At 36.9% G+C, this 22,601-nt stretch overlaps 1 protein-coding gene across 4 annotated transcripts in view; it reads right to left on the bottom strand.

The window, feature by feature from the left end:
• LOC149530900 (uncharacterized) overlaps window positions 1–22,601 on the bottom strand; it is a 359,431-nt gene that overhangs the window by 224,604 nt on the left and 112,226 nt on the right. For all 4 annotated transcript variants that reach the window (XR_016359208.1, XM_089811737.1, XM_089811740.1 and 1 more), the window contains 8 exons: window positions 9,473–9,584; window positions 9,255–9,351; window positions 8,989–9,073; window positions 7,174–7,463; window positions 5,625–5,670; window positions 5,320–5,513; window positions 5,032–5,136; window positions 3,961–4,033 (listed from right to left, as the gene is read on the bottom strand). Coding sequence is in view for 3 of the 4 variants with exons in the window: in XM_089811737.1 (XP_089667863.1) it covers window positions 3,961–4,033; window positions 5,032–5,136; window positions 5,320–5,513; window positions 5,625–5,670; window positions 7,174–7,463; window positions 8,989–9,073; window positions 9,255–9,351; window positions 9,473–9,584 (1,002 nt within the window). In the remaining variant the exon portion in view is untranslated. The remainder of the gene's footprint in view (window positions 1–3,960; window positions 4,034–5,031; window positions 5,137–5,319; window positions 5,514–5,624; window positions 5,671–7,173; window positions 7,464–8,988; window positions 9,074–9,254; window positions 9,352–9,472; window positions 9,585–22,601) is intronic.

Below are 22,601 nucleotides of genomic sequence, written 5' to 3'. Positions count from 1 at the left end.
GACAATCAAGAACCGATACCCTATCCCGTGCATCGATGAGCTTATTGATGAATTGCACAGTGCATGCTACTTCTCTAAGATTGATTTGAGATTCGGCTACCACCAGATACGGGTTAGAGAGGTGGATGTGGAGAAGACAGCTTTTAGATGCCACTACGGACATTTTGAGTTCTTAGTCATGCCCTTTGGGTTGACTAATGCCCCCACCACTTTCCATTCCTGTATGAATAGAGTATTCAGAGATCAGTTGAGGAAGTTTGTGTTGATTTTTTTTGATGATGTACTGATATACAGTCGTACTTGGGAGGAACATTTGAAGCATATTGATGCAGTGCTCAGCATTCTAGAGAGGGAGTCATTATATGCCAAGATGAGATAATGCAAGTTCGGGATGACAGAGTTGCTCTATCTAGGGCATATTATTAGTGCAGGAAGTGTTCGGGTTGACCCAGACAAGATCAGGGCCATTCTGGATTGGCCACCGCCGAGGAACACTTCACAACTCAAGGGATTTCTTGAGCTTTGCGGGTTCTACCGCAGATTTGTGAAGGGATTTTCACAGATAGCAACACCACTTACAGATTTGACACGGAGAGACAGTTTCAAGTGGTCAAAGAGGGCTCAGGATTGTTTTGACAGGTTCAAGGAGCTGATGAGTACCTGTCCTATTTTAGCCATTCCAGATTTCAACAAGCCTTTCGAGCTGCAGTGTGATGCCTCGGGAGAGGGCGTAGGAGCTATCCTCATGCAAGACAAACATCCCATCGCATATGAGAGCAGGAAATTACAAGGTGTTGAGAGAACTTACAGCATCTATGACAAAGAAATGCTAGCAATCATGCACACGCTAGCTAAGTTCAGGCAATACTTAGCAGGGAGCCGATTCACAATAAAAACAGATCATAATAGTTTGAAACATTTCCTTGGACAGAAGGATCTTAATGACAGGAAACAAAAATGAGTGAGTAAGTTACAGGCCTATGATTTTGACATAGTCTATATCAAAGGGAAGAAAAATATTGTCGCAGATGCTTTATCCAGAAGGCCTCATTTGCTTGTTGTTGGGATAGTCATGGATGATTGGAGAGAGTTGATCTTAGCAGAGTATGCCAAGGATAGTTGGGCATCTAGTGTTATTAAAGGAGCTATTCAGGATAGTCGATACACAGTTGTAAATGATTTGATCATTTACAAAGGAAGGATTTATTTGGTACCTGGGTCTGCCATGAAGCAAAAGATCTTGAGAGCATTTCATGATTCACCATTAGCTGGACATCCAAGATTTTTTAAGACATATCGACAGGTGAGAGAACGCTTCACTTGGAAGGGGCTTAAGTCAGAAGTGCTACAGTTCGTTAGGGAGTGCCCAGTGTGTCAGCAAAACAAACAGGAACATTCCTTTCTAGGCGGTTTACTACAGCCCCTACCTATACCGAAGAAGTGGGATATCATTTCCATGGATTTTATCACAGGCCTTCCAAAGGCACAGGATCGGGATTGTATTTTTGTTATGGTAGACAAATTGAAGAAATTTGCACATTTATTTGCGATTTCGTCCACATATTCAGCAGTACAGACAACAGAGCTATTCTTTCAAGAGGTATTTAGATTACATGGGATGCCACGGAGCATAGTTAGCGACAGGGATAGTAGGTTTATGAGCCACTTTTGATAGGAGTTGTTCAGGTTGTGTGGAACAAAGCTAACTCCGAGTACCAGTTACCACCCCCAAACTGATGGGCAGACAGAGATAGTGAATAAATGGGTTGAGGGGTACCTTCAAAACTACATTGCACAAGAGCAGAAGGCTTGGGTCAATTGGCTACATCTAGGGGAGTACTGCTATAATACCTCTTTCCATATGTCTATTCAAATGTCCCCTTTCATCGCACTGTACGGGTATGATGCTCCTAATTTTCTGGATTTGTTATTTGGGGACAGTAGGGTGCCTAAGGCCAAAGAAATTTTGCAGGAGTGTCAGGACATTATGCGATCTTTGAAGGAAAATTTGCAAAAGGCACAAAATCAGCAGAAGCAATATGCTGATCAGCACAGGGTTGAGAGGTCTTTCGAGTTAGGAGACATAGTGTACCTCATGTTACAACCATATTACTATAGACAGTCCTCTCTCAAGAAGAGTGGAGCAGAGAAATTGAAACCACGCTACTATGGACCATTCAAAGTAATCAGGAGAGTGGGCAAAGTAGCTTATGAGTTGGAGTTGCCTATAGACAGTAAAGTGCATAATGTGTTCCATGTGTCACACCTTAAGAAGGCATTGGGCCACAATGTGGTGCCTTCAGTAGTATTGCCACCTCTTAATGATGAGGGAAAGCTTATCTTGGTTCCTGACGCTATACTTGACTCCAGGGAGAGGGTGCTTCACAAGCGGATCATCAAGGAGTACTTGGTCAAGTGGAGGATGCTACTTTGGAAAATGAGGTGATATTACAGCATCCAGAGTTGAAATTGCTTGAGGACAAGCAATTTTGGAAAGGGCAGATTGTAATGTCCCCTTTTTAGCATTCATAGCATGATGTTGTCGTTAGCCTATTTCCTGACAGTCTCGTAGGCTAACCAAGACATTAAAGGGACTTTGAGGCCATTTGGCCTAGATAGTTTTAGTTGCAGGTCTTTCTGAGGGGTTTTGAGGCAACTTTGGGCATACTTACTATTTATAGTAAGTCATCTTTGACATGGTCGGACATCCAATGGCAGCGGTATGTCGATGGTAATTGTTTTAAATCGACAAGAAGACTTGTTTATCATTGATAAGATTTGTTATGCATTGATAAAGCTATTTTATAAAGTTAAATTTAAATATTTAACTTTATTAATGCATAGACTATAGTTTGTGAGAAATATTTAAATTAAAAGAGTCCCCTTTATTTTATAACACATTGGAGACATAAGTTACATAAAGGGAGTTATGTTTTATCCCACATTGAGAAAACGAAGGATTGAGCTCTTGTGAGAACACTATAAAAGAAATGGAAGAGCTTCTTTTTAGTATGCTTGGATGAAGATTAATGTTATGTTGCTGGATATCTGATTATCAGGCTTGGAGGACGGAATCCCTCTTTGCTAGCATTCTCTTCGCTGTTGAAAGACACAATCAAGAGGATTAACGGTGTTTCCAAACACATTGGGTTTCATTTAGTGTTTTGCTACAGTACGGATGAATAGTGTTTTGCTACAGTGCGTGTGAATAGTGGTTGCTATAGTGCGCATGAATAGTGAATTTGCTACAGTACGTGAACAGTATTTGCAACAAGTTTATTGTTTATTCTTGCTGATTTGGGGGTTTGGAAGGCTGCCAACTACATCTGCAAAAATACTACAGCAACTAATTCCAAGTTTCTTCTGTCAAATTTTCATACTTTTGCATTGTAGTTGTTGAATATGAGACTGAAATTTGTCACAGCATGTTAAACAATTGTATGAGCACATTTACATGGCAAAAATTGATATTTAATTAGCAAATAAGAAGTTTCAGATTTTCCTATATATTGTAGTATGTGTGCCAATTGTTTGACAAAAATGCTATGTTGAGTTATTAAGCAAATTAATTGATATCATAAAGTAGCTTGCAAGTTTCTTTATTTGGGAAAAATAGGGTAGGATACTACACAATTAAAATCCAGTAAATAATTATAATCCATGGTCATTATCAAGATTATGGTTGCATGGTATGCAAGCTTACATAAACAGTGGTTCCAATAAAACTGTGCCAATCTACATGTAATGCTATCATTCCAGAAAATTATTTTGTACCTAGTTTGGTTCAGCTTATATTCATTCTCAATATATAAAGACAAGAACTTTCTTCAGAAATCCTATATGTAATGTGTAAAACAGATACTTGTATGATAGAAATTTTATTATTGCATAATCTCATCCTAAGGACTGTTTAAAATTGATGTGCAATCAAGCAAAACAGTTTAAGAACACAATATATACCTCGAGAAAATTATCAGACAGCTCACAAATCGAAAGCACATCATCTACATCCTTACTCCCAGGAGGATCAATGCTGCAACCAAAAGAATCACTTAAAAATTAGATTCGGAACTGAAGCTCTCAAAATAAAAACCCTGAGTATTAACATGCAATTCAATTATCTCCAGTTAGTTTGACTGAGTGGTAGAGCCAGAGCACTACATTTAGAATCTGGGCTCAAGTTTCCCTACATAACAATGTGGGTGCTCTAGAAATTGAACTTTCATTCAATGCCCGTGCTATCAAGTGAGGGGGGCCTATTCCTCATTGACCAATTGACAAAATATGCATATTAAAAATAATAATTTCAATATATAGTAAATTCCATAAAATGTCTCATGCCAATATGAAAGTAATAAACTTCAATTAATAACCATATATGAATGAAGCCATACCCTTTTGTCATGGATTTGAAACCCAAATCTCTACTTCTAATATTAAAAACTTAAGCCTTTTATATTATTTTGTGCTAGCAATATATCCCCAGCCAATTAGTTTGATGAAGATTCAGGGTAAGAAATTAAACATTTTAGAGATGAATTGATAAATTAAAAAATAATTCCACAATTGTTTGAGCATTTATTATACACATAATTATTGTCTTCTTGATGAATTGAGTTTTTTGCAATAAGTCAATGATTAGCAAACAGAAAACAAGTTGAACAGCAGATTTACAGGTGAACACTGCACCCAGAAGGCTGATAAAAAAATCACATGCAAGTGGTCAATAGGACCTTTAAATAGTGGAAAGGGGCTCAAAAGCAATTGCCATAATACATGACAGACGTTTTTAGAGATAAAATATACTGATCCATGAATCATGCCTACAGACCTAGTTAGCCAACTAAAATCATTTAACAACACAATAAAGCATACACAGTTACGATAATCCTTATAATACATGTCAACATATCAGAACAATAAAATCCATTTTGAATATTCTAGACCAAAAATGCTCATCTTGGCAAAATGCTAAAACCACTCACTTCAGTGAATTTGTCTATATTCAAACACTAAGGTACTAATTGGCACCTATAAGCTCTATGTGAGAAGCGTAAATCTCTACGATTGTCCAATTCTTCTTTTGGTATCACCCATTGGTGCTCCTCTGTATCTTCTGGAAGTTCCTGCAGTGAACTATAGTTACAGAAGCATTAGACCTAGTTCAGAATAAATAGCAAGTCAAAAACACTTTAATATATTTGGATGCACTGTCTGGTCATCCAAAGCACATTTATGAGTTTTGAATTGTTGACTTCCAAAATATGATATGCAATCATTCAAGGTAGATATCTCCCTAAAACATAATGTTTTACTCACGCTGAGCTGAACGGAGATATATTTATATCATTCTCTATTAATAGGGCCATATTTTCTGCATTGATGTCACCAATTGGGCCTAAAACGCGTACCACATGACCACTTGGAAGTTTTGATCTTTTGTCCCATCCATCTATTCTTATAACAAACCTTTGCCCCAAAAGACGAGACCTTTGCCTCGATGCAACTTTCACCTGCATGGCCATCATCCACAAAAATATTGATTTAAAACAAGAAATAAAAGAACCAAGAAGCAACACAATTTCACAAATTACTTCTCAAGTATTTATGCACAAAAAATATACCAGTGGGATTCTTTGTTCCATTGGAACACATAGTAACTGCTCCTGCCTGGTATATAGCTAAATTAGTAAGTACAAAGACGTAAAATTTTGTAGGAAATTAAACAGAATACAAAAAGGAATGTAGAACCTTTCACCCCATTGATTCAAATCATCCTGAAGAGCAGGCAATGTTTGTAACCAACTACTTATAATATGTGGCTTGAAAAACACAACAAAAGTAAGAAGTATACATAAGAAATTCAACATAATTCAAACTCGATGTGCAATAATCAACCCATAGATTAAAATACAAGACATATGTTACTTTAAAATTGAAGCCCTTCATCAATCCTACATATGACACAAAATTTTGTCTAAGTCTCACTCTTGTTGAGATTGAAATAATTGATAGTTCACCCCATGCTCGTGCTCCTTCAGCACCTCAAACTGTGCGGATTCCTTCTCTTCCGTGCATATTCTCTACCCTTGTTGTATACAAGTTTAGGAACTCCTCCCTTGTCTCTTTCACCGAATTCAATCTTTGCCACATTCCTCAAGCATGTCCTTAGCACTCCTCGGTCTACTAGCTATTGCATTAAGAGATTAGAATGTAACAGAGAACAAGATAGTACTTTACTCATATAAGCAGATATACAAACACAAGTATAGTGATGCTTCATAGTTCAATTCGGACGATGTACATATATCTCCCGAAGGAGTGACTCAACCATCATGCAACCTTTCAAACACTAACTAATCCTGTTGGCTATAGTATAGTTTTACCAACAATAGATGAATCAACAGCCAATTTGGATGATCGTTTCATTTTTACCACATAGACAAATGTTTCTAATCCCTTTGCAAGTGTGGTTAGTCACCAATCCAATGCATGCATTGACCATGTACTTCATAGCTTCCATGATGACTATCCAATTATAAAAATGAGGAATTATCAACCCACAGTGTGTGTCAAGCTTTATAAGATGTGTAATATATTCACAAATAATGGAAGTATTGACAGTAGATTAAATTCCCACGATGCGAATATTATTATCGTCTTAAATGTTTAATCCAAAAGTCCATGCATTGTATTGCTCCTCCAATTTTAGCAACACTTTAGTTCTTCTATAACTTATATTATTATACCAATATAGAAGATCGTTGCCATCTTCCAATAAACAAATAATTCATTATTAATTTATTATGTTGATCAATAACCATTTGTTTGTTTGGGTTGGGGACATCAGATACATCCAAAATACTTGTTGCTGGTAGTGATCAATAGTGCCCTTCCAAACCATAATAATATCCAATTTTGACACAGTTGTACATAAAAATAACTAAGTAAAACCTGAATAAGGGAAAAGAGAAATTTTAGAGTTTCTGAACAGTGATAACAGATATATAATACAAGAGAACTCTAAAAAATAAACAACCATTCATGAACACTGTCTCATCAAAGTGTTATATCTTCTAATCATTCCAAGTTTCTTTCTTTAGATTCAGTGGCAACAGGACAAGAGGACAACTGCCTTGCCAAAAACCCTAAAAAACGAAAGAAAGCACATACCGTCTAGAGCTCAATTGCACAGCAGCTGACTCTTCAGTCTCATCCAAGCATGCCACATAATCTCTTTGGGCCCTCTCTACAATTCCAACAACTTCACCCATTATTGCACCATGCCTCTTATTGGATGGAAGGACTTCACCTTCTTCCTCGTCATCAACTACATTAAGACCTTGAAATCCAAGGCCAGTATCGTCATTATTATCATTGTAAACCATATCCCCAACAGTAGAATCATAGTCTGGCTGCATAGGTTTCTGTTTCTCAGCATTTCCAGATGAGATAATACGAACCTGTAATTGTACAATAACACTCTTAGTATAGACACTTAATATTATGCATAAACAATTTTAGTCCAGAAAGACATAAATGTTCTTAAATCAGTACTAGGTTTATAAAGAGGCTAATAATGTTGTATTAGTTTACGCATCAGCAATTGTTTACTAAAAAATTTTGGATTCTTGTGCAACAGGCTAAACTGAACCTTAAACACAAATGCTTCAGTGGTAATAAAAGCTATTTTGTTGTCTGTGAAAGATATCAAGGCCTATGGGTAAATTCTAGCATGTTACATTCTGAAAAACACGACAGTGATCAAGGACATCAGTACAAAGCCCATCTTCTATGCTTGCACAGTATTGTGAATGAGTTGTACAGAAAACACGACAAGAATTACATGAAAGTTGAAACAATAGGAAATGCTGAAAAGGCCCTTCAAGAAAGAACTTAAATTGATTGATGATGATAATGAGATAGCAACAGCGCAACAGAAATTATATATAATAAATGGCAAACAAAGAATAATTTACTAATCAAAGACCATGAGAATGTTCAAAGAACTCATGGAAAAGAGATAAGAGGGAACAACTGTGCACGACATGTTCCAAAGGAGGTACACATATGCAAATTGTCAAGGAATCAATTTACATATGACATGTTAACAGGGACAAAATGAAAGGTCTCCCATATAATTTGAAAAATATGATTTTAGAAAGAGTGGCTAGTATCAGCCATGAAACCAGAAGTTATGACATGCAAAGAGGCACAAAATAAAAGATCACCCATATAATTTGAAAGATATTATTTTAGAAAGAATGGCTAGTGTAGGCCATGAAACCAGAGATACAACGGTCAAAAAATCACTAGTTATACAAAAATTGGCAACAAGGTGGTTGGTAGAGCTTAAGTCAAGGAAGCTATGGCACATATATATATATATATATATATATATATATATAGAGAGAGAGAGAGAGAGAGAGATGTAAAATAGTTAGGGTTACCCAACAAATCAATATCATCAACCAAATGCATGGTGACATACTGCTAGAAGCTGTCCAAATGAGTAACAAGGTTCATTACCTCAGTTAAGATGGCATGGATGAGAACACCATGACAATAGAAATTTCTAGAAGTAGATGGCAGCAAAAAATTTGAAATTAATAAATATGGGGAGTTCCTACCATCCCCCTACACCTGAACAAAATAGTGTGGCAATTTGATATTGAATTCCTTTTTGAGTGTTTGTCAAGTCGCCAAATTCGAGTGAAATTTGGGTCAGCCAAGTCTTGCCAGTCAAAAGTTTTTGAGCTATACTACATGTATTTTCTGCAGACGAATTTTCTGATTCATTTATCTGTTTCCTTGCAATTTTCACATTAAGTGTAAAAGTGGAAGAGCTGCATTCTGAAAATTAGTCAGCTCAACAAAATTACATTATTCTTGTCTCCTACTCTATTACTTATGATTTACAGCTAAGAGAACCTAAACATTATCAACACAATAAAGGACTTTCTTAATAGGAACTAAAATAGAACGTACAGCAACTTGGTCTCCATGCAATGCTCTGTTTTGTAGCTTCCGACCACGAACTAAAATTTCAAGTAGAGATGCCTCGCCCTTATTGCTTCATGCAACATCATAGGAAGAAGCTCCTCAGATAAGATCAATAACACATAAATTTTGCATTCTGCCTACAATAATGCTAATACTCCAACACTAAAGATCCTCAAAATGTCTTAGTAACAAAGCATATGATGAATCTATACTCCCAGTTATTACAATTATCATGTTAAATACAGCAATACCTAGGACGAACAAATCCTTCATCGTGTGTTTGCTTTCTGGCATGATAAATACCAATAATAAGAGCACCATTTATGATGCCCTCTTCAATTGCACTTGCTGCAGTGACCAACTAAACTAGTCAGTTTCACAAAGAATTTGACATCTAATAAAGAGAAATAGGTAAATAAAAGTGTTAATGAATTCAAAAGAAAAAGAGGAAATTGATATCTGAGTGCACCTGAAAGGTGTTCTTTATAAATAAATTCTTTGTGGGTAGTTAATCCAGAGTTTTCATTCTTTGCTGCATCTTCATCATATGTATTATTTATCATATCAATCTGTGATTGTATCTATACAAACAGTAAAGAGAATTTGTAAGGGCTCTACTATGATAATGTCAACTAGATATCTCTAATTCCAAGCTACAATATAACTCAATTTACTTCCTCATTAAAGAAGCATTGTAACATTTCTAACAACTAGAAAGACTATATACACCTAAACAAGCATATGCATGCACTGATATTTATTAATAACTGCAAAGAGTCCTTTGGAACTTACCTTACTTTCAGCCAATGAAAAAGGATCCTAATATTTTTTAACAAGACAAAAAAGAAAACAAAAAAAAACCTATGCAAATTGCTTTTCCTTTACAATAAGCTAAAGAAAACATCACAAATTCAATAATAACACTGAAGATGATAAGCAGGAAAAGGCTTCTCCTTAATTCAAATGGTAATATCTACAACAATAGGAGCACCATACCATAGTTTGCAAGAGGAAGGGTTACAAAGAAGAATGGGTTTATAAAGCTTTTCAAATTACAAGCTGGAATCCAAATCATCAATAACTTGAGTCTTCCCATGCACTTAAAGGATCTCTAATAAACCCGCTGAAATTATAAACAGAAAAATAGGTGAGGACAATTCGTTTTCCTCAAAGCAATCTAATGCTGATAAAACCAGCAAAGTATTGAATTCACAATTCACTTCAAGCTCAAACACAATAGTGAAATTCACCTCATTCATTCAATGTGAACATATATCAATGAATCAAGAAGTGTAATGTCCCCTTTTTAGCTTGCCATGGTTGGTGGTTTGGATTAGCCCATCCCCGGCCCTCCTAGGTTAAGTCAGATGGTTAGGGGGTCTTAGTTGGCAAAACTAGAGGCCAATTCCCATTTCAGAGGACAGGAGTGTTCAGGATTGCTCTGTGTTTGGTTCAGTTTAGAACACTTACTATTTATAATAAGTGTCTATTTCAGTCAAGTCAGGGTTTCTAATTATAGAAGGCCACCTGAGCAAGCTTTGAGTAGTGTTGAGCTTTGGCATCTTTGGATTGAGAAGTTATTAAAGGAGTAACTATTTATAGTAAGTCTAATTCATGGAGCTGCTAAATTTGGCATAGCACCTGATCACATGGCTTATGCACTTGACTATCATGATTACCAATTGACTCAGTGATTTAAACTTGATGGCACAAATTCATGTTATTAAAATATTAATAAGGTGAACTTTAATAATGATTTGTTATAAAGTCTATAATAGAGTTATAAAGTAAATGAGGGCCATGGGATGCCATTAAAGTGCATTAATTGATTGCATTAATTGGGAACCTAAACCAAGGAGTTTACAAATCGACATGATAAAGTAAATTCAAGCAATTTAATAACTCATTAATATGACTTAATTGAGAAGCCTCTTTAATCGAACCTCATGAAGAAATTATAAAAGGGCAAAGTGCAAATCAATTTCATTTTGCATATGTGAGCTTTGTCTTACTCTCTTGGGAATTGGGAATTATGAGGAAAACAAAGGATTTTGCAAATCATTGGCATTGGAGGGCAAATTCTTCAATTTTTTTGCAATTTGAGATGGTGAGAGATACATTGAGTTTTTCTTATCAGTGATGGCTTCATCTAGGAGTCATAATTGTGCCTCAATTTGATAGTATAGAGAGTTTATTGCATTGGATTGAAGGACAAGGGTAGAGAAATTGTTATAGCAACCGGCTACAAGGAAAACACAGCCTTTGTGACAGTTGGCTGGTGTTTTTGAAAGCAAACAATCATGATTTACATCCATGTGAGCCTTTTGAGTTAGGCATTCAACCTCTAGAACAAATCAACCTGCATAGTGGGTTCTTTTCACCACTAATTTGGGTGTCTTGGGGTTTTTTGTAACAAACAGATTTTCATAACAAAATAAAGGTGATCTAGAAAGATTTTTCCCCAACTGATTATTGAAACAAAATATATTGAATTCCTTTTCATGAGACATTAACTGATTTTAACTACCAACAATTAACTGAAATAACTGCAATAACGTTCAACTAAAATAACTGTAATAATGATTAACTGAAACAACTGTAAAAATGACCAACTAAAATGACTATAATATTGATTAACTGAAATAACAATTTACTATCTTACATGAAATAGATAGAGGAACATGCGAGAAGTATCTGGTCAGTCTTCAATTGGTTGTGCAAGCCTCGACTTTCAGTAAGAGAAGCATTGACTTAGGCTTGACCTCCCAACCTTAGACCATATTCATCCCCACACAATCTATTGAATAGAAAGGCCTTCCCTACCCCGGGATTAGGCTTGGGATACTTTTAGTCTAGCCACCTAAGCATTCCGGCGTTTAGAATGTCCACACAATTATGGACAAACATGTCTGAATAACTAGCACTACTAACATCAAGTGATCATAGATGGCAAACATGCCTTTAACAACCTTGGCCAAGGTTTTCTAATGGGTTTAGTGAACCGATCACCACCACTCGACTTGACAATAGGGGTACAATAAGTATGAACATGCTTGAGCTAATAAATGAAAATAATTTAGAATTGTTATGTCATGTCTGACTTTTATTTCCATGTTATTGCAGATTCCCATCTCACCTCTTCACCTTTTCCATGGCTATACAGCCGATGAGTCCCAGGTGTTCGGATCTCAGAGAAATTGGCTTTGTCTATTGATCCTCAACTTGATATAAGAATATTACATGTTTTCAACAGACCACATATTTCTAACCTGAGAAAGATAATTTTTGCAAAATAAATACCATGACATTTTGTAGTAAAATAAAGATGTGAAAGCATATCATGAATAATTGGTACTGACCCATCATGAGAAGTTCTAACTTAAGGAGGAACTATCTGATTATATCAAACAAGGATGTTGTACGGTATTTCTAAAATTTGTAGCTTACCACTATAAATACAATGCAAAGGTATCTAATAAAAAGAATATATTATAAATCAATTGGATATGGTAAGTCAAACACAACTTGGTAAGTTTAGAAGTATTCAAGCCTTGGCTAGAAGCTAATAGTCAATTCCTTCACGGAATTTACTTCAAGTGCAAATCTCTATGTGATTATCAATCACATCTTCAACAAAAATACTAATGAAATGGAAAATCTTTGCAAGGAAAAATGTAGAGTTATCGGGTGTTATATTGCAAAGATATCAGGTGATATATTGCAGAGATATCGAGTGTTGTATTGCAGAGATATCGGGTGATATATTGATGCTCACGGTCTCTCACGACTTCATAATATAAGTCAGTACTCGGGTGATATATTGATGCTCACGGTCTCTCACGACTTCATAATATAAGTCAGTACTCAAAAACCTTTTGGCTTCCTAGAAGCCGTAACTTAAAAGAAAGAACTCAACTTCTTGAACGCCAATATGCCAAATGTGCTTTATCAATTACCAGCAAGAATTTGAATAAATGTGGAAAAAGATTTGAAGGTTATAAATCAAGGATAATTATAATATATTTATCTACTTGCACATAGATGTACTTATAAGGTGGCATTATATTATTTTTTTATAAAAATAATATTATGGTGCCACCTTTATTCCTATATCTATGTGCACATACATTAATATACGTTATAATGATCTGGTGGAAAAGTTAATCAAAAACCATTTGAGGTACGCATTATTCTTAATTAAAATAATTAATGTTTTAAATATTTATTTAATAGCTCATGCGGGTCCATCGATTGTATCCTAATGTTTGAGTCACTAGGTCCTTACCAAGACAATTAAAGGTCATACCTATCAAACCAATAATTGGACTAAGCTAGTATCCCATTCCGTTGATCCCATTTAGCAATGCTTATCCCCTTCATCTTCTCCTGCAATCACCAGTGCAACATTTCCACAATAATAACAAGTTCCATGATAATTCTGTAATAATATTTATTAAAGATAAGGAATATAAGGAATTTAATTATTAACCATAATTCTAAAATCAAGCAACTACTAATCATCACATGACAAACAATGGATAACGACCATCATCATTAAACAATTAATATAATGTAAAATTCCCAATTGGCTTCCAACTTGTATGGCTGAACACAACTTACTCCTTTGCAATTTTGAACAATATATAAAGTATTTGCTTTATTTTCTATTGAAATCAGATTTTAACAATAACTAGAAGTTTCAAAAGATAATGGATAATAACCAGTTAACATTTTAATTTTTCTGCAAACTCTTTGAATATATATATTTAAACCACAAAATAAAGATAAGGCACCTGGTCTGCAATTATATGAAACCAAGTCGTGACCCAGCTATTCCCAACAAGCCGCAGTAGAAGAAGCTAGTGTTTCGTGGTTCACAGCAATGCCAATTCGCTATGAAAATACAGCAAGCAAGAAGACCAAATGGAGGCGTGAATCCCTATTTTACTAGACATGTATTACTTGGAAAATAACGCAGGCCTCCAATAATGTCTCACAATCCTTGAGAGCCACCCGAACTCAACAATGAGGGTAGCTAATGACATCTGGACTGCAATATGGTTGATGTCCAGCACAATCTGCCTGCTTGCAACCCTGGCCGCAGGTATTGATAGAATAGCAAACCCACAATATTAATCTCATACTCCAATTCAGCTTCTCCAATTGAAAACGTGAGTCTCCACACTTTGCAGAATAACTATGTAGTAGGATTCTCCAAGCCACAGTTGAGCAAAGTAGGAGAATTAGCTAATTGTATACTTCAGCACAATTATCAAATGAAAAAAACTCTGAATTTCCTCAAACCCCAAGCAATCAATATGAGCAATAAAATATATTCAAATCAAGATGATCTCTCCTCAACAAAAAACTGCATTTATAACACAAATTGAGCCATACAACTTCACTCTCACACCTTCTACTTAAAAGGCAACTTTATAATATAAAGTACTATGCTTATTAAATGTGAATTAAATCATCATTAAGCCAACAAGCTTACCAATCAAAAATTTCAATAAAGAATGCCAAAGAGATCAAATATCCAGAATCAGAGGACCATCCTGCCTAAACTGCTCAATCCATAAATAGCAACTGACCAATAGTGACTCACTAAAAATAGTAAGTCCAAAAATAGCAATTTCATGACATAGACCCCCAAAACCAAACATCAATTCACGAGGGTCGCGATAATGAACTGACAAACCCACACTCCGAAGACCTGCTAAATCCGGGACATTACAGTCCTCCCTTCCCAAGATTGTCTATCCTCAACCAATTGAAGTCTAGAATGCTATAGAGTATCTTTAGGCTCCCAGGTAGCATCCTCATTTGGAAGCTTCTGCCACTTAACCAAAAACTCACGAATGGTCCTCTGTTGCAATTGTCTTTCTCTAGTATCAAGTATTGCTTCTGAAATCAACTCCAATCTCCCTTCGTCATCCAATGGAGACAAAATAGGAGGTCTCACATGATGACCCAGAAGCCCCTTTGAGGCATGAAACATGAAACACATTATGAACTTTTCTATCATCAAGCAACTGCAACTCATATGCTACCTCGCCAACCCGTTGCACAATCCGAAAAGGTCCATAATATCGTGGCTTAAATTTCTCAGCTCCAGTCTTCTTGATCGAAGACTGCCGATATGGCCGCAACGTCAAGTAGACCATATCCCCTACCTAAAAAGTCTGAGTTGTTCTCTTTTGATCAGCATACTACTTTTGCTGATGTTGTGCCCTCTGGATATTATCTTTTAAGGTCTTCACTACGTCCTGGCTATCCTATAGCAACTCCCCAGCACTCAGTACTCTACTATCACCAAATAAAAAATCCATACAACTAGGTGGATCATAACCATTTAGAGCTCTGAAAGGTGACATCCATATAGTCATGTAATTAGTGGAGTTGTAACAATATTCACATAAGTGAATCCATTTTACCCACGCCTTCTGCTGAGAAGAGACATAATTCCACAAATAACCTTCAACCCACTTGTTCACTATTTTCATCTGGCCATCAATCTGCAAATGGTAGCTGGTGCTAGGAGTCAACTCAGTCCTACACAACCTAAAAATCTCCTGCGAAAAATGGCTCAGAAATCTACTGTCACAGTCACTCACAATGCTTTTAGGTAGACCATGCAACCTAAAGATCTCTGTAAAAAATAATTCAACCAACTGCATAGCTAAATGGGTGGTGGTAATAGGGAAGAAATGAGCATACTTGTTGAGCCTATCTACGACCACATAAATAAAATCCCGCCCTTGGGCTTTAAGCAAGCCAACAATGAAGTCCATGGCGATCCCTTCCCATTTCCTTTCAAGAATAGGAAGTGGCTGTAATAAACCAGCAGGATATGTGTGTTCATGTTTGTTCCTCTAACAAACCAAACACTCTTGGACATAGTGATGAACATCAGTCTTCATTCCTTTCCATGTAAATCTCTACCGAACCAATCTATAAGTCTTAAAGAAACCGGGGTGACCAGCCATAGGAGAATTGTGAAATGCCCGCAGGATAACCTTATGCACATCTGACTCTGGAATCAACAATATCCTCCCTTTGTAGATAATCAACTCTGTTGAGAGCGAATATCTCTCATTCTAAATACTATCATCCACAATAACTATTGCCCATTGGTCTCTAGCATATTCAGCTATAATCAATTGTCTTCAATCCTCTGAAATATTGAAAACTATACAAAGGTGAGGCCTCCTTGAAAGAGCATCTACGACTACATTTTGAGTCCCCTTGATATAAGAGATATCGAAATCATAAGACTTAAGCTTGCTAACCCATTTCTGTTGTCTCTCATTCAAATCCCTCTACCCCCAGAAATGTCTCAAGCTATTATGATCAGTCTTAATACAAAACTTGTTGCCTACCAAATATTGCCTGAATTTAGCCAAAGCATGCATGATAGCTAACATCTCCTTATCATAAATGTTGAAAGTTCTCTCAAGACCCCGCAATTTCTTGCTATCAAAAACTATGTGATGTTGATCCTGGGACAAAACGACACCAATGCCTTCTTCGGAGGCATCACAATGCAAATCAGAAGACCCAGAAAATCAAGTAAAGCCAATACTGGACATGAAGTCATAATAGTCTTAAACTTCATGAAACATTCTTGTGCCTAAGCAACTTTGTGGGTCAAATCTGTAAGGGGAGCAGCATGTTGTGAGAAACCGGCCACAAACCTACAGCAAAAGGCGCAAAGACCAATGAACCCTCTTAACTGTGTCAGGGTCTCTGGTGTAGGCCACTCTATAATAGCACAGATCTTATCCGGGTCCATATGAACTCCATCAGCACTAATACTATGTCCCAGATAAAGTAACTCTGTCATACCAAGAGCACACTTGGACTCTTTGGCATACAAGGAAGCCTGATCCAAAATACCCAAAATTGTATCTAGATGATCATCCCATGTCTTACTATAAATCAAAATATCGTCAAAAAAGACCAACACAAACCTACGGAGCTGACTATGGAACACCATGTTCATAGTAGATTGAAAAGTGGCAAGGGCATTGGTGAGACCAAAAGGCATGACCAAGAATTCAAAGTGCCCACAATGACACCTGAATGTTGTCTTCTCTATGTCCTGCTCTCTAACCTAGATTTGATGATAGTCGGATCTCAGATAAATCTTCGAAAAATACTTTGCCTCATACAATTCATCAATAATCTCATCAATCCGTGGAATGGGATACCAATTTTTTATGGTCCTCTTATTCAGCATCCGACAATTCTTCTAAATTGTAGACCTATGTCCACATCCATGGAAACAAACTTGCATAAGTTGAAAGAGACAGCAGCAGAATCCAAATTTGGAGATCCTACCCTTTATAGACAAATTATTGGATCTCTGATGAACTTGATTAACACTCAACCTAACATTTTCTATCTAGTGAATGCTTTGCGGCACTTTGTGAACCATGAGAGTTATACCCTATTGCTGCCAAACGTATATTGAGGTACCTTCATGGTACCATTGGATATGGTCTCAAATATGGAAAAGTTAACTTAGATCTACATGGTTACTTAGATTTTGATTGAGTTGGAAGTGTGACTGATCGAAAAAGAACATCAAGATGTTGCTTCAATTTGGGATCAGCCATGATTTCTTGGATAAGCAAGAAACAGTCTTTAATAGCACAAAGTTCTTCAGAAGTACAATACATTGCAGCCCATATAGGCGCTAGATGTAGTATGGCTCAGAAAGTTGATTGTAGGATTATTTGGTGAACCCTTGAAGCCTACCACTATCTGCTGCGACAATCAAAGTTGTATCAAACTCTCAGTGAATCGTGTTACATGTGTTAGTTTGCGGTGACTGATCAGGAAAGTACTGTACATCATAAATTTTTTGGAGTTTGGGGCATCGCCTCAAAAAAAAAAAAAAAAATTGGGTCGTGGCCGACGTTGTAGCCGACATATGGCCGACATGTTATAACCCTAAAATAACATAAAATACTTGTATAAAAGGGCTTAAGGTTTAGTATTTTTTCATTATGTTGTGATGCGAAATTGCTTCTTGCGGCGATATTGAGTTGTAAGGGATTACGGATTGTAATCAAGTTGTAATCACTAGATCGTAATAATATTGGACTTCTCGTTTGGTGGACGTAGCCCAGGGATTGGGTGAACCACGTTAAATCTTGGTGTCTTGTGTTATTTTCTGTGTGATCTATTATTTTTTGTTATTGGTTATATTTGCATGTAATTGTTATTTCTGTCCGTGGTTTAATCCTAACAAATGGTATCAGAGAGAGGTTGTCTTTCAGTTATCCTCTGCAGGAAAGTCTCATGGTTAAGTGGGAGTCTCACGGTTGAGTGGGAGCGATGGCAGACGAGGGTAAGCTGAGGGTTGATAGGTTTAATGGGCAGAACTTCTAGTTATGGAAGATGCAAATGGAAGACTATCTTTATCAGAAGGATTTATGGAAGTCGTTAGTGTTTACAGCATAGGTTAATTAATAATTGCACACAGATAATGCACATGAACACGAATAGTAGAACTCTTCTTATTATTATTCGCATATGCCAGAACATTACATTATGCTTGAATGATCTCTAGAATACAATGCTTCTCGAGGGGGTTATAAATACTTTCCAAAGAACTTTCCCAAAGGAGTCCGTCGGCCACATACAACATGTCACTACATTACAAAAATCTTTCCGAAGGAACCCGTCAACTACATAACAAGAACCTTTCCGAAGGGACCCGTCGGCTGATACACAATTTCCTTTCCGAAGGGACCCATCAGCTAATACACAATTTCTACCGACAACATCATCCCCCCCAAAAAGAAAAGTCGTCTCCTGACGACTATTACAAAATCTCTGAGACAAATCAACAACCAAAATAAATTGACTGACTAACTGGTCTTCAACACTGTCACCTTAGCCAATCTAACATCTGACCCTGATAGCCACCTGTGCCACTTTCTGCCTTCCAATTCTAAGTACACTGAACCAAGTGTCGCTGCACTGCCTCCAACTGGATGATCAGCTCCTCCTGAGCTCTCTACGCATCCACCAACACAGCCTTACGGCCAACACTTACTCTTAGTGCCTCTGGTAGACAGACACTCCATGCCTGTAGCAGCTCCAAGTCTTCTCCACTGGTCAGACTCCCACGACTGATATCCGAAAAGACTAGGGGTCCAGGGGACAACGCCCCCAGCAGGCTCGAGGGGCAGTGCCCCCGCAGGTGCTCGCAGTACAGGGCAGGGTCGCCGCCAAGACCAAATTAGCATTCTGAAACCCACACAAAACTGCAATGAATACACCATTTCTGTCATTTTCTGCCGATTCTACACTCTTTCTAGCAATTTTTGGTTCTTCCCCTACCTTGTGGCATTATCTGTAACTCATTCTGAGCATTTTTGATTTGTCGAATTTTTTTTTTTTTTTTTTTTAAAATTTTTTAGAAAACCTCTGGTCACTCTTTTGTGCTACCAATGTACAGCTACACCATACATCCTCCACTGTATCGACTCCTTCCTCATGCAATATCCTCAAATGTTACTAAATTTGAATGTCATATCCTGCAGAAGTTGTACGCCCAAACACCAAATTTTGGAAGGCTCTTCCTCACGCCAAGCCCTGAGAATATTAAAAAAGAAACTTTAATCTTTCAATTCCGTATGCCAAGTCTTTCAGTCTTCAACAATCTGTACACATCCCCTTCTGCAAAATCCGTACACAACTGGAAGCTTTAAATTTGCAAATTCATATTGAAGCACAAAGGAAACTTTTCTATTGAAATCCGTACTGTAGCAATATCCTTCCTCATCCTCAACTCTGTGAAAATCCGTACTTTGAATATGCTGAAAAATCCGTACAGTAACCTGGCTCTAAAATCCGTATTATGGCTGATGAAAGAATCTGTACACTGCTTGCTAAAACCCGTGCACTGGAACCTCCAAAGTCCGTATGCCGTACGGTAATCAGATTTTATAAAACTTGTAATGAATTTAGAAAACCGTAAGGTGGCTGGAACCTGGACCGTACGCTGTTAAATCATTAAAAATTCATACGCTGTCTCCACGGATCCGTACAGCAACTCTGTGAAAATATCCGTACGGGAACTGTCTTAAAAATCCGTACAGTAACCTTGCTACTAAGAACCGTACGGTATCTGCCAATTAAAAAAACCGTACACTGCTTTCTTATTATAAAATCCATACGGTGAACCAATAAATTCCGTACACTGACTTTGGGAAAGCTGTAAAGTGACTTATTTCATCATTTTTTTCCTTTTTTCTTTTCTTTTTTTTTTTGTTTTAACAGTAGAACTTTTCTTATTATTCGCATATGCCAAACAGTACATTATGCTTTAATAATCTGATGAATACAATGCTTTCCGAAGGGGTTAGAAATACTTTCCAAAGAACTTTCCCGAAGGAGTCCGTCGACCACATACATGTCGCTACATAACAAAAATCTTTCCGAAGGGACCCGTCGACTACATAACAAGAACTTTTCCGAAGGGACCCATCGACTGATACACAATTTCCTTTCCGAAGGGACCCGTCGATTGATACACAATTTCTACCGACGATAGTTAGAAGGCAAAGCCAAGAATTAGGGATCTATGTCAAATGATGAATCGAATCTTTTGGACAGAAAGGCACTTGGAAGCATTTGATTATGCCTGGCACCATCGATGGCATTTAATATTACAAAAGCGAAGACAACAGAAGAGTTGATGAAAACCCTAGTGACACTGTATGAAAAGCCCTCTGCTTCAAACAAGGTATTTCTCATGAAGCATTTATTTAATATGAAAATGGCAAAAGGTGGATCTGTTGCAAATCATTTAAATGAGTTTAATACTATTACTAGTCAGTTGTCTTCTGTGGGTATCAATTTTGATGAAGAAATCAGGGCTCTCTTGATTTTGTGTTATTTGCCTGAAAGCTGGAATGGCTTGGTATTGGCTGTGAGTAATTTTGTTCCTGGATCTAGTACCCTAAAATGTGAAGATGTGATGGGTGTTGTTTTAAGTGAGGAAACTCGTAGGAAATCCTCAAGTGGATTTACATCAGGAAGTGTTTTGAATGCACAAAGCAAGAGCAAAATGACTGAGAGAGGAAGTAACTCTGAAAATCGTGAGAAATCAATAGGAAAGTCAAAGGGGAAGAGATCTCAATATTGGTACTATGGGAAACCAGGTCATAAAAAGAAAGATTGTTGGAATCAAAAGAAAAATGAAGGAGATAAATCAGATGGAGACAAGGAGGCAAATGTGGTAAGTGACAAATCTGAAGAGGATGCTTTGCTTCTGTCTTTAGAAAGTGTTGATGATTCATGGGTTTTAGATTCTGGTGCTTCATTTCATGCTACACCTCATAGAGGTTACTTCATTGATTATGTCCAAGGGGATTTTGGGCTTGTTTATTAGGGGGATAATGAACTCTATCAGATTGTTGGAAAGGGCAAAATTAAGATTAAGTTGCAGAATGGAAATCATTGGCTACTACATGAGGTAAGACATGTTCCAAGGCTGAGTAGGAATTTAATTTCAGCAAAGCAACTCGGTAATGAGGGTTGTGTAGTTACTTTTAATGAAAAAAATTGAAAGGTTTGAAAAGGTTCTCTTGTAGTAGCAAAAGGTGTGAAAGTAGGCACCTTATATCTTTGTACAGGTCATATTGTTCCTTCTACTTTGATTGTTTCAAAGAAAAATCAATGTTCCGGAACAATTGTTGCAATTGAGCAAGGAGAACAAATAGCTGTTGTAGATTCTGATACAGCGTTGTGGCACAACAGACTTAGGCACATGAGTGAGAAAAGTATGAAAGTACTTCATTCAAAGAAAGTTTTACCAGGTCTAAAATGTGTTAATATGGAATTCTGTGAAAGTTGCAAGTATGGAAAACAAAAGAGAGTGAGTTTTGTAAAGACTGGGAAGGAAAACAAAAAGGAGAAATTAGAGCTTGTGCATACCGATGTATGGGGACCGGCTTAGGTATCTTCCCTTAGAGGCTCTCATTATTATGTTACATTTATTAATGACGCAACTAGAAAAGTATGAATTTATTTCCTTAGACAGAAATCTGATGTATTTTAAATTTTTAAGAAATGGAAATGCTTGGTTGAATATGAGACTGGTAAGAAATTAAAATGTCTTAGATCTGATAATGGTGGTGAGTATTGCAGTCATGAATTTGAAGATTATTGCTCCACTAATGGTATTCATAGACAGAAAACTGTTCCAAGGACTCCACAGGAAAATGGAGTGGCTAAATGCATGAACAGGACTATAATGGAACGTACAATGAGCATAAGGTTGCATGTTGGGTTGCCCTTACACATGTGGGTGGAGGCTATCAATACTACTGTATATTTGATTAATAGAGGTCCCTTACTCCTTTGGGCTATGGTATTCCAGAGGAGGCATGGATTGGTAAGAAGGTGAGTTATTCTTTTCTCAAAACCTTTGACTGTGAAGCATTTGCTCAAATAGATTCTGAAAATAGAACCAAGCTAGAAGCTAAGTCAAAGAAATGTGTATTTATTGGATATGGCATTAATGAATTTGGTTATAGGCTTTGGGATTTTGAAAATCAGAAAATTGTAAGAAGCAA

Source organism: Cupressus sempervirens, chromosome 11 (assembly GCF_028749045.1).
Source record: "Cupressus sempervirens isolate cs-2001-9-10 chromosome 11, ASM2874904v1, whole genome shotgun sequence".
In the NCBI taxonomy this organism is placed as follows: domain Eukaryota; kingdom Viridiplantae; phylum Streptophyta; class Pinopsida; order Cupressales; family Cupressaceae; genus Cupressus; species Cupressus sempervirens.
The sequence above is the reverse complement of the archived record's forward strand: the minus strand, read 5'-3'. Positions and strand labels throughout refer to the sequence as shown.